General features: G+C 43.4%; 1 protein-coding gene across 1 annotated transcript in view; it reads right to left on the minus strand.

Moving 5' to 3' along the window:
• The window catches only part of ireb2 (iron-responsive element binding protein 2), a 35,770-nt gene that overhangs the window by 8,609 nt on the left and 13,960 nt on the right, over positions 1-13,201 (minus strand). The window contains exons 11-21 of the mRNA XM_084168805.1: positions 13,075-13,175; positions 12,816-12,932; positions 12,313-12,472; positions 12,070-12,205; positions 11,710-11,794; positions 11,297-11,453; positions 8,623-8,747; positions 8,352-8,456; positions 7,989-8,131; positions 7,594-7,741; positions 7,200-7,322 (exon numbers count right to left, since the gene is read on the minus strand). Coding sequence (XP_084024931.1) covers positions 7,200-7,322; positions 7,594-7,741; positions 7,989-8,131; positions 8,352-8,456; positions 8,623-8,747; positions 11,297-11,453; positions 11,710-11,794; positions 12,070-12,205; positions 12,313-12,472; positions 12,816-12,932; positions 13,075-13,175 — 1,400 coding nt within the window. The remainder of the gene's footprint in view (positions 1-7,199; positions 7,323-7,593; positions 7,742-7,988; positions 8,132-8,351; positions 8,457-8,622; positions 8,748-11,296; positions 11,454-11,709; positions 11,795-12,069; positions 12,206-12,312; positions 12,473-12,815; positions 12,933-13,074; positions 13,176-13,201) is intronic.

Genomic DNA, 13,201 nt, shown 5'->3' on the forward strand with positions numbered 1-13,201 from the left:
CCTATTAAAATTGTATTGTCGTGAGATCATTTATTTCTTTCGGGATATGAATACCAAGTATGTCCACTTAACCTTCGGACCATTTTATTGGTAAGCTACACGGTAATGTAAAAGTTGTCTTTAGAGAGGTTAGGAAAATTATCTAGATACTCTATGTGCAGGGATCCAAATTGTAGATTTAAAAAAGATAACATGAATCGTCAGCGTACAATGACACCTTTGTTTTTAAGCCCTGGATTTCTAGCCCCTTGATATTATTGTTGGATCAGATTTTAATATCTAACATTTCGATGGCCATAATAAATAGATATGCCGGTAGTGGACAACCTTGTTTTACTCCTCTTGACAATTTAATACTTTGAGAAGTAGCCATTATTTACTATTTTACACCTTGGGTTACTATACATAACTTTAACCCATTGTATAAGAGATTCTCCTAAATTAAAATAGTCCAGGTTTTTTATAAATTCCAGTCGTACTTTATCAAAGGCCTTTTCAAAGTTAGCTATGAATATCAGGTCTGGTTTCACAGATTTTTCATAGCGTTCTATTGTTTCCAGTACTTGTCTTATAGTATCTCCAATGTATCATCAATGTAAAAAACGTGTCTGATTAGGATGAATAATTCCGACAACACCTTTTTAATTATATGAGCTATGCATTTTGCTAGGATTTTGGCATCACAACACTGAAGTGTAAGAAGTCTCCAGTTTTTTAGGTGGACTGGATCTTTGTATTTAACACCTGGGTACTATTTCAGTAAAAGCCAAATCAAACCTTCTTGCTGAGTATCCTATAGTTTTATAGGAGTGGTTAAAACATGTTAATAACAGACCTTTGAGTACAGTTGAAGTCGGAAGTTTACATACACTTAGGTTTGAGTCATTAAAACTCATTTTTTTCAACCACTCCACAAATTTCTTGTTAACAAACTATAGTTTTGGCAAGTCGGTTAGGACATCTATTTTGTGCATGACAAGTAATTTTTCCAACAATTGTTTACAGACAGATTATTTCACTTATTATTCACTGTATCACAACTCCAGTGGGTCAGAAGTTTACATACACTAAGTTGACTGTGCCTTTAAACAGCTTGGAAAATTCCAGAAAAGGATGTCATTGCTTTAGAAGCTTCTGATAGGCTAATTGACATCATTTGAGTCAATTGCAGGTGTACCTGTGGATGTATGTCAAGGCCTACCTTCAAACTCAGTGCCTCTTTGCTTGACATCATGGGAAAATCAAAAGAAATCAGCCAATACCTCAGAAAAAAAATTGTAGGCCTCCACAAGTCTGGTTCATCCTTGGGAGCAATTTCCAAACGCCTGAAGGTACCACGTTCATCTGTACAAACAATAGTACGCAACTATAAACACCATAGGACCACGCAGCCGTCACACCGCTCAGGAAGGAGACGCACGCGTTCTGTCTCCTAGAGATGAACGTACTTTGGTGCGAAAAGTGCAAATCAATCCCAGAACAACAGTAAAGGACCTTGTGAAGATGCTGGAGGAAACAGGTACAAAAGTATCTATATCCACAGTAAAACGAGTCCAATATCGACATAACCTGAAAGGCCGCTCAGCAAGGAAGAAGCCACTGCTCCAAAACCGCCATAAAAAAGCCAGACTACGGTTTGCAACTGCACATGGGGACAAAGATCGTACTTTTTGGAGAAATGTCCTCTGGTCTGATGAAACAAAAATATAACTGTTTGACCATAATGACCATCGTTATGTTTGGAGGAAAAAGGGGGTTGCTTGCAAGTCGAAGAACACCATCTCAACCGTGAAGCACGGGGGTGGCAGCATCATGCTGTGGGGGTGCTTTGCTGCAGGAGGGACTGGTGCACTTCACAAAATAGATGGCACCATGAGGAAGGAAAATGATGTGGATATATTGAAGCAACATCAAGACATCAGTCAGGAAGTTAAAGCTTGGTCACAAATGGGTCTTCCAAATGGACAACGACCCCAAGCATACTTCCAAAGTTGTGGCAAAATGGCTTAAGGACAACAAAGTCAAGGTATTGGAGTGGCCATCACAAAGCCCTGACCTCAATCCTATAGAACATTTGTGGGCAGAACTGAAAAAGCATGTGCAAGCAAGGAAGCCTTCAAACCTGACTCAGTTACACCAGCTCTGTCAGGAGGAATGGGCCAAAATTCACCCAACTTATTGTGGGAAGCTTGTGGAAGGCTACCCAAAACATTTGACCCAAGTTAAACAATTTAAAGGCAATGCTACCAAATACTAATTGAGTGTATGTAAACTTCTGACCCACTGGGAATGTGATGAAAGAAATAAAAGCTGAAATAAATAATTCTCTCTACTATTATTCTGACATTTCACATTCTTAAAATAAAGTGGTGATCCTAACTGATCTAAGACAGGGAATCTTTCCTAGGATTAAATGTCAGGAATTGTGAAAAACAGAGTTTAAATGTATTTGGCTAAGGTGTATGTTAACTTCCGACTTCAACTGTACATAGAAAAATATTTTATATACCTCAACTGGTATGCCATCCAGCCCTAGAGTTTTCCCGGACTTGAAGGCTTTAATTGCATCTAGAAGTTCCTCTTTTGTAATTAGGCCTTCACATGAGTGTTTCTGTATAGCTGTTAATTTTACACTATTCATAAAAAAAGAACTTCAGTTAGTGGAGATGGAGGAGACTTAAATGAAAACATATGCTTAAAGTACTTGGCTTCTTCTTTCAAAATATTGTTAGGTGAATCATGGATGACTGTCATTTGTGAGAAGTTTCCGTAAATTATTTTTGGCAGCATTTCTATGTTGAAGAGAAAAAAATATATTTGGTGCATTTGACCTAATATTCCATCCAGTTTGCTTTATTTTTATAATATATTACACTTTATCTTTCTTGAATAAGTTCCTCCATTTCTTTTTGTTTTTCCTCTAACTTATTCTGTGCCTCTTTGTTACAGATTTTATTGCTATCTATCTGTACCGTTAGTTCCTCTATTTCCTTTTTTAAGATGCTCTTTTGACCTAAATTGTTTTTGTTTTAAAGATGAGTATTGAATTGCATGGCCTCTAAAGGCACATTTAAAAAGTGTCCCATACAATAAGAGGATCTCCTGTACCTATGTTACATAAAAAGTCAGTTGTTAAAAACAAGTTGTCATCCAGTAGGCTTTGAAAACATTTCCAATATCGTCGCCCTCGCGGAAATTCTGTAAGAGTAATGTGTATACCAATTATTTGATGGTCCGACTGCATTCTGTCCCCTATCAACACTCAACTTTTGGTGCCAGCAAAAATGACATAAGAAAGTAATCAAGACAACTAGCTTGATTGAGCCTCCACCATGTACATCTCACTAGGTCAGGATATTTAAGCCACCATATATCCACTAGTTCCAATATATCCATAATATTCGTAATTTGCATGAGGATGGTAGTTTGTAGTGTGATTTCCTTTACGGTCCATTGAGGAACTTAAAACCGTATTATAATCTCCCACCATAATAATTGAGTCACGTATCGCCTGTAAGCTCGATAAATTATTATATATATTTTCAAAGAAGTGTGGATCATCATTATTTGGACCATATAGATTAATGAGCCAAATCTGTTTATGGTCCAATAACAAATTTAAAAGGATCCACACCTTCCTTGCGGATCTGTTTGAACATTTGTTCCAAATGATTGTTAATTAATATCATCACCCCTTTTGAGTTTTTTTTCCCCATGGGAGAAAAATATTTCACCCCCCCAGTACTTTTTCCATTCAACTTTGTCTAAAGGTGTAGAGTGAGTTTCCTGTAAACAATATATATTATATTCCTTCTCTTTTAGCCAGGTATTATCTGCTATGCCATTACAATTATAACTAGCTTTACTTCCAGTGCCTACGGAAGGTATTCAGACCCCTTGACTTTTCCCACATTTTGTTAGGTTACAGCCTCACTCTAAAATTGATTAAAATTGTTTTTTCCCCCTCATCAATCTACACACAATACCCCATAATGACAAAGCAAAAACTGGTTTTTATAAATGTTTGCAAATGTATTAAAAATAAAAAATAAACAGTAATACCTTATTTACATAATTATTCAGAACCTTTGCTATGAGACTCGAAATTGAGCTCAGGTGCATCCTGTTTCCAATGATCATCCTTGAGATGTTTCTACAACTTGATTGGAGTCCACCTGTGGTAAATTCAATTGATTGACATGATTTGGAAAGGCACACACCTGTCTATATAAGGTCCCACAGTTGACAGTGCATGTCAAAGTAAAAAACAAGCCATAATGTCGAAGGAATTGTCCGTAGAGCTCCGAGACAGGATTGTGTCGAGGCATAGACCTGGGGAAGGGCACCAAAAAATGTCTACAGCATTGAAGGTCCCCAAGAACACAGTGGCCTCCATCATTATTAAATGGAAGAAGTTTGGAACCACCAAGACTCTTCCTAGAGCTGGCCGCCTGGCCAAACTGAGCAGTCGGGGGAGAAGGGTCTTGGTCAGGGAGGTGACCAAGAACCTGATGGTCACTGACAGAGCTCTAGAGTTCCTCTGTGGAGATGGGAGAACCTTCCAGAAGAACAACCATCTCTGCAGCACTCCACCAATCAGGCCTTTATGGTAGAGTGGCCGGACGGAAGCCACTCCTCAGTAAAAGGCACATGACAGCCCGCTTGGAGTTTGCCAAAAGGCACCTAAAGACTCTCAGACCATGAGAAACTAGATTCTCTGATCTGATGAAACGAAGATTGAACTCTTTGGCCTGAATGCCAAGAGTCATGTCTGGAGGAAACCTGGCACCATCCTTACGGTGAAACATGGTGGTGGCAGCATCATGCTGTGGGGATGTTTTTCAGCGGCAGGGACTGGGAGACTAGTCAGGTTTGAGGCAAAGATGAACGGAGCAAAGTACAGAGAGATCCTGCTCCAGAGCACTCAGGACCTCAGACTGGGTTAAAAGTTCACCTTCCAACAGGACAACGGCCCTAAGCACACAGCCAGGACAACGCAGGAGTGGCTTCGGGACAAGTATCTGAATGTCCTTGAGTGGCCCAGCCAGAGCCCGGACTTGAACCCGATTGAACATCTCTGAAGAGACCTGAAAATAGCTGTGCAGCAACGCTCCTCATCCAACCTGACAGAGCTTGAGAGGATTTGCAGAGAAGAATGGGAGACGCGTCATACCCAAGAAGACTCAAGGCTGTAATCGCTGCCAAAGGTGCTTCAACAAAGTACTGAGTAAAGGGTCTGAATATTTATGTAAATGTTTAATATTTGTATTTTTTAATAAATTAGTAAACATTTCTAAAAACCAGTTTTTGCTTTGTCATTATGGGGTATTGTGTGTAGATTGATGAGGGGAAAAAACAATGTAATAAATGTTAGAATAATGCTGTAACCTAACAAAATGTGGAAAAAGTCAAGGGGTCTGAATACTTTCCAAAGGCACTGTATTTCCTCACTTACCATAATGAGATACAAGTTGAGTAAACTTACCATAATATATGTTTATAAACTTACCATTAAGAAGTACTATGATAAGTGTCCACATACACTATATATACAAAAGTATGTGGACAACCCTTCAAATTAGTGGATTCGGCTATTTCAGACACACCAGTTGCTGACAGGTTTATAAAATCGAGGACACCGCCATGCAATCTCCATAGACAAACATTGGCAGTAGAATGGCCTTACTGAAGATCTCAGTGACCTTCAGCATGGCACCGTCATAGGATGCCACCTTTCCAAAAAGTCAGTTTGTGAAATTTCTGCCCTGCTAGAGCTGCCTCGTTCAACTTTAAGTGCTGTTATTGTGAAGTGGAAACGTCTAGGAGCAACAACGGCTCAGTCGCAAAGTGGTAGGCCACACAAGCTCACAGAACGGGACCGCCGAGTGATGGTGTGTAGCGCGTAAAAATAATCTGTCCTCGGTTGCAACACACTACAGAGTTCCAAACTGTCACTGGAAGCAACATCAGCACAAGAAGTGTTCGTCGGGAGCTTCATGAAATGGGTTTCCAAGGCCAATCAGCCGCACACAAGCCTAAGATCACCAAGCGGAATTAAAAGCATTGGCTGGAGTGGTGTAAAGCTCGCCGCCATTGGACTCTGGAGCAGTGGAAATGCGTTCTCTGGAGTGATGAATCACGCTTCACCATCTGGCAGTCCGACTGAGTAATCTGGGTTTGGTGGATGCCAGGAGAATGCTACCTGCCCGAATGCATAGTGCCAACTGTAAAGTTTGGTGGAGGAGGAATAATGGTCTGGGGCTGTTTTTCATGGTTCGGGCTAGGCTCCTTAGTTCCAGTGAAGGGAAATCTTAAGGCTACAGCATACAATGACATTCTAGACGATTATCTGCTTCCAACTTTGTGGCAACAGTTTGGGCAAGGCCCTTTCCTGTTTCTGCATGACAATGCCCATGTGCACAAAGCGAGGTCCATACAGAAATGGCTTGTCGAGATCGGTGTGGAAGAACTTGACTGGCCTGCACAGAATCCTGACCTCAACCCCATCGAACACCTTTGGAATTAATTGGAACGCTGACTGCGAGCCACGCCTAATCGCCCAACATCAGTGCCCGACCTCACTAATGCTCTTGTGGCTGAAAGGAAGCAAGTCCCCGCAGCAATTTTCTAACATCTAGAGGAAAGCCTTACCAGAAGAGTGGAGGCTGTTATAGCAGCAAAGGGGAGACCAACTCCATATTAATGCCCATGATTTTGGAATGAGATGTTCGACGAGCAGGTGTCCACATACTTTTGGTCATGTAGTGTAGCTGTACCATGATATTTGCAGTGTTAAGCATACTGTAGCTGGGACTAAGTAAACCTCTAAAGATTCTTCCAATATTCCACCCGCTAAAACCTTCCCTCATCCCAAGTTGGGTTGTCGTCCTAGTGACTGGCTGACCGTCCCTGTACACATGGATCCTAGGGCCTTTAAGAGATAGGGGCCCTCCTTTAAAAAGAGCACATGGTGCCACCTATAGTACAGAACCAGATCTGCAGCCAACATCACGTCGAACACCCTGATCTCGGTTGTACTGCATCTAGTTATTTAAAAAAATATATATATATAAAAAAATCTTGCAACACTTCAAGTGTTAAAGAGTGTTTAAAAAAAGTGTCAAAGAATGAGCTCCACCCAGAAGCCAGTTTTACTGGGATGTGACACGAGGCTCTTGGGTGTGGAATGTAGCCTTTACCAGTAGGTAGGGTCCTTTGGCCGCCCAGTCCCGAGAGTTTCCCGAGCCGTACTGCTTCCCTGCCAGGATGATGAGGGGAACCCCGTCTCTCTGGTAGCGCTCTACTGCCTCAAACACGTCCAGCTAACAGAAAAAAACCACACTGTTAAACAACTTGGCCGAAATCATGTATATTTTCCTCTCTCCATTTACATTTACTGCAAAGATGAATTGCATATCCACCATAAAATCTAATGTTATTTGTAATAAGGCATTTTGATACTTCACTTGAAGCGTTTGCTTGGGTTATCAGATCGTGAGTGGCAGGGAGATACTTATTCCCTTCCGTACAGAGCTGAATGAAGAGCACAAATTATGCGCACCGTTTATAGACTTGACCCCCTCTCTCACTTACCGTCTGGCCTGACGGAATGTGCAGGGTCTTGGGGCCCGGTTTGCCGATGAATCGGTTCTGGAGTTTGATGCTGGCGAACGTCCCTCGGGTCATCACCGCGTCGTTTCCCCTCCGGGCGCCGTACGAATTGAACTCTCGTGGTGTAAGGCTGAGAGTGAGAAATCCAGAATTTAAAAGGTCAAACAGGAGGGGGATACCTCAACTGCTTTCCTCCTGAGTCCCACTGACAGTTTACCAAAACATTTGCTCCTGTCCCTGGTAAAAATGCTACAGTAGCACTCTGCATACCACATATAAATACATGACATGGAGGTGAAGAGTTTGAACAACCCAGCCTCTGGTAAAATGCTGCAGCAGTTTGCGTACCACGTAGAGATAAATTATAGGGTGCTCACCGTTTGCTCACCAGGTACCTGGCAGCAGCGCTGACCCTGGCGATGCTCCCGGCAGGGGAGATGTGGTCGGTGGTCACCTTGTCTCCCAGGAACAGCAGGGCGTGGGCGTTCTCTATGGACTGGGGCGGTTGGACCTCTTTACACTGGGAGAGAGGGGAGAGGTCATATACAACCAGGGCCCAGAGTAGATCTGAACTATGAATTCAGCTTAACGTGATGCTAATATGTTTCAACAAACTATCCATTACGCTTTGAATATATGAAATACATATACCTACTTCTTAAATTATCTCCCTTCTTAAAAGTGTTTATTATTGTTGTACATTTCTGAGTAATTTTCCACACAAAAAATAAGAGACTCACAAGTTTGTTAAAGAAGGAAGGAGAGCGGATGTATGTGGATTTGGGATCCCATGGGAAAACCACAGACTCTGGACATTCAAGGCTGTTCCAAAACGTGTTCCCTTTCTGTAACAGAGTGACAAACAGCACACCGTAATGAAACTTGAATAGGTTGAGAAAGAAAAAAAGAGACTCAAGAGAGGGAGCCAACCCTAAACTTACAAGCTTGGAATACGTTCAGTTGGTAGAGTTCGGTATGACCATCAACTGTTTCAAAAGGACAGACCCTCACCTCCCTTCTGGCACGGAGCTCTGTGAACATGGAAGAGATGACCTTGTCCTGCTCTATGTGCTGCACCTCCTCCCTGGTGGGCCACACGTCCCGCAGGTACACCTCCTTCCCCTCAGAGGTCACACCTACACCAAATAAACTTCATCTGTCACATGCGCCGAATACAACAGGTGTAGACCTTACCGTGAAATACTTACAAGCTCTTAATCAACAATGCAGTTGAAGAAATAGTAACACAATAAAATAATAATGAGGCTATATACAGGGGGTACCGGTACCGAGTCAATGTGTGGGGGTACAGGTTAGTCGAGGTAATTTGTACATGTAGGTAGGGGTAAAGTGCTTATACATAGATAATAGACAGCGGGTAGCAGCAGTGTAAAAACAAATGGAAGGGGGGTGGGGGGGTGTCAATGTAAATAGTCCGGGTGACCATTTGATTAATTCTTCAGCAGTCTTATGGCTTGGGGGTTGAAGCTGTTAAGAAGCCTTTTGGTCCTAGACTTGGCGCTCCGATACCACTTGCCGTGCGGTAGCAGCGAGAACAGTCTATGACTTGGGTGACTGGAGTCTTTGACCATTTTTTGGGTTTCCTCTGACACTGCCTAGTATATAGGTCCTGGATGGAAGGAAGCTCCACTACAGCCCCGTCGATGTGAATGGGGGCGTGTTCGGCCCGCCTTTTCCTGTAGTCCAAAATCAGCTCCTTTGTCTTGCTCACATTGAGGGAGAGGTTGTTGTCCTGGCACCACACTGCCAGGTCTCTGACCTCCTCCCTATAGGCTGTCTCATCATTGTCGGTGATCAGGCCTACCACTGTTGTGTCGTCAGCAATCTTAATGATGGTGTTGGAGTTGTGTTTGGCCACGCAGTCGTAGGTGAAGAGGGAGTACAGGAGGGGACTAAGCATGCACCCCTGAGGGGCCCCAGTATTGAGGATCAGCGTGGTAGACGTGTTGTTGCCTACCCTTACCACCTGGGGGCAGCCCGTCGGTAATAATTTAGGCAGGTTACCTTCGCTTCCTAGGGCACAGGGACTATGGTGGTCTGCTTGAAACGTAGGTATTACAGACTCGGTTGAAAATGTCAGTGAAGATACTTGCCAGTTGGTCCGCGCATGCTTTGAGTACACGTCCTGGTAATCCGTCTGGCCCTGCGGCTTTGTGAATGTTGACCTGTTTAAAGGTCTTGCTCACATCGGCTACCGCAAGCCTTATCACACAGTTGTCCAGAACAGCTGGTGCTCTCATGCATGCTTCAGTGTTGCTTGCCTCGAAGCGAGCATAAAAGGCATAAAAGGCACTTGTCTGGTTGGCTCGCGTCACTGGGCAGCTCACAGCTGGGTTTCCCTTTGTAGTCCGTAATAGTTTTCAAGCCAGGCCACATTCGACGAGCGTCAGAGCCGGTGTAGTAGGATTCAGTCTTAATCCTGTATTGACACTTCGCCTGTTTGATGGTTCGTCTGAGGGCGTAGCGGGATTTCTTATAAAGTGTCCGGATTAGTGTCCCGCTCCTTGAAAGCGGCAGCTCTAGCCTTTAGCTCGATGCGGTTGTTGCCTGATCCATGGCTTCGGGTTGGGATATGTACGTACGGTCACTGTGGGGACGACGTTGTCGATGCACTTATTGATGAAGCTGATGACTGAGGTGGTATACTCCTCAATGACATTGGATGAATCCCGGAACATATTCCAGTCTGTGCTAGGAAAACAGTCCTGTAGCGTAGCATCCGCATCATCTGACCACCTCCGTATTGAGCGAGTCACTGGTACTTCCTGCTTAAGTTTTTGCTTGTAAGCAGGAATCAGGAGGATAGAATTATGGTCAGATTTGCCAAATGGAGGGCGAGGGAGTGCTTTGTATGCGTCTCTGTGTGTGGAGTAAAGGTGGTCTAGAGTTTTTTTTTCCTCTGGTTGCACATGTGACATGCTGGTAGAAATTAGATCAAACGGATTTAAGTTTGCCTGCATTAAAGTCCCCAGCCACTAGGGGCGCCGCTTCTGGATGAGCATTTTCTTGTTTGCTTATGGCCTTATACAGCTCATTGAGTTCAGTCTTAGTGCCAGCATCGGTTTGTGGGGGTAAATAGACGGCTACTAATAATATAGATGAGAACTCTCTTGGTAGAAAGTGTGGTCTACAGCTTATCATAAGGTACTCTACCTCAGGCGAGCAAAACCTCAAGACTTTTTTAATATTAGACATCACGCACCAGCTGTTATTGACAAATAGACAGTATATCCTTCGCGTCGGACTCGTTAAAGAAAAAATCTTTGTCCAGTTCGAGGTGAGTAATCCAGAAGTTATTTCTTTCATAAGAGACGGTAGCAGCAACCTTATGTACACAATAATTTAAAAAATAAGTTACAAACAACGTGAAAAATAATGCATTTGGCTAGAAGCCCGTAAAACGGCAGCTATACCCTCCAGCGTCATTACTCAACAGGGTTACAAACATGCTAACACATTAGGTTTTTGACCTTCCATTGGAGTCCCCCAGGAAAACATTTTGGACCCCCCAGATAACTTTTTTGGACTATCACAGAAAGTGAACGGTAGTTCATTAATGGTATCAAAAAGTGTAGAAGACAGGAGCCAAATTATTGAAATAAAGTGTCAAACAAACGTCAAAATGTGGTCTTGAGGTTTGAAACATGCGATGTTGTTCACTCACCCAGAGGCTCTTTCTCGAAGTTGATGCTGACGGTACCGGCGATGGCGTACGCCACTACTAGGGGCGGAGAGGCCAGGTAGTTGGCCCTGACACAGTCACATAGGCGTCCCTCAAAGTGTCGGTTCCCAGACAGCACTCCGCAGGCCACCAAGTCCCCCTACAGAGGCGCATGAGGAAGGTTAGACCTTCCTATAAAACCTCTCCGTCACGCTCTCTAGCCACGCATGTGGTCAAAAGCTTTTAACAACAGAGTGCGTTAAGGAGGCAGTCAAGTGTATTTTCTTTTTTTCAAGGATCAAATTAACATACAACATTGGATAATATCTCCAAAATACTTCATTCTGGAATACAGTCTTATTCATTCACAGCTCTGCAGTGAATAGTAACCAAGTTAATAGAGTTTGTTCAAGTACCTCTTTTATAGCTTCAGTGACGGTCTCTGGTAAAGGTGCAGTGTTTCCAACGCAGGTGGCACATCCATAGCCTATCACCTCAAACCTAAGTCAGATATGAGGAACAATTATCTAATATTCTACTCCTGAATATTCAGTAAGCCAATTATGCATAATCAAGTGATGTGTGTGTGGGGTGGACACGAGTTGGGTACATAGTTGCTTATGGTTCTCGTGATGAGGTAGCCCTGCCTGCGACTTTAAAACCTGTGTTAGCCCTCGGCCCAAGAGGAAATGTTCTCTTGGTCTAACGGTCGAGACATTGGTTTCTCCCGTGGGAGACCCGGGTTCAGATATCGCCCGTGACATGTGTGTCCTCACCCTAGCTGGCTGAGGTAAGGCAGTACTCCACTGGTGTTGAGGTAGTGGGTGACCATGCCGCTGCCAGGAGCCAGGCTGGTGCGGATATAAGGCTTGACGATAAGGCCCGCCTCCACCGCTTTCTTGGCCAGCAAACCTGTCAATCAAAAGGCGATACCAGGTGCATTGGCAAAATTCCTGACACTTTCCCAAAACTTCAATTGGGATTTCTGGAAAACCTGGGAATATAGTACCGTGTCTCACCTGCGGTCAGCATGACGGAGGGGTTGCAGTTGTTGGTGCAGCTGATGACGGCTGCGATGACAACAGAGCCGTGGGCCAACTTGTACTCCTGACCACCGTGGAGGAACGGTACCAGGCTCTCCTGCTTCTCCTTGGAGATGTGGAACCCTTTGAAACCCACCTGGAAAGAGAAACACAATTAAATGAACTAATCAATACTTTCATTATTTTACAGCCAGAAGATGTGGCAGGGATCTCACCCCTTTCTAAGTAACAGACAAAACCAGGTCATTCTAACAGAAGTATTTATCACTCATATTAAGTTGTAATGAACAAGGGTCATATGATTGATTCATTTGAGATGAACCAATGAAAAGCCTTATATAGGACATTTTCCCTTAATGGGCAGTTTTACTTTTCTGGTGCTATGCAAACTAAAATATGAATAGGCTAATTGTCTGATGATCTCAAGTATTGGAGTTGTCTCGACTTCCTTGACCTGAGGTGTCTGACTGATATGTTACCTTCTCGTTGAGACAGCTCTGGAAGTCCTCCTTCATGCTGCTGACGGCCACCCTGTCCTGGGGCCTTTTGGGCCCACTCACATGGGGCACCATGGAACTCAGGTTGATCTCAATCACCTTTAGAGAAAACAGGGACAACATAACTGTACATCTTTGATTGTGAAACAGGATAACGATGCACTTTGTAATATGGACCAATATTCCTCCATAGCTTCCTCTGCTTGTTGGCCACTAATATCTGAAAAGACTAAAAGAATACCTCAGAATATTGTGGGTCTTCTGACGAGTCCTCATAGCTCCTGAAGAGTTTCACAGCCTTCAGATAAGCCTCCAATAATTGAAGTTTCTCCTCAGTAAAGTCTGAGAGCAAACGAAAACATCAAGTT

Source organism: Coregonus lavaretus (assembly GCF_964263955.1).
Source record: "Coregonus lavaretus genome assembly, chromosome: 9".
In the NCBI taxonomy this organism is placed as follows: Eukaryota; Metazoa; Chordata; class Actinopteri; order Salmoniformes; family Salmonidae; genus Coregonus; species Coregonus lavaretus.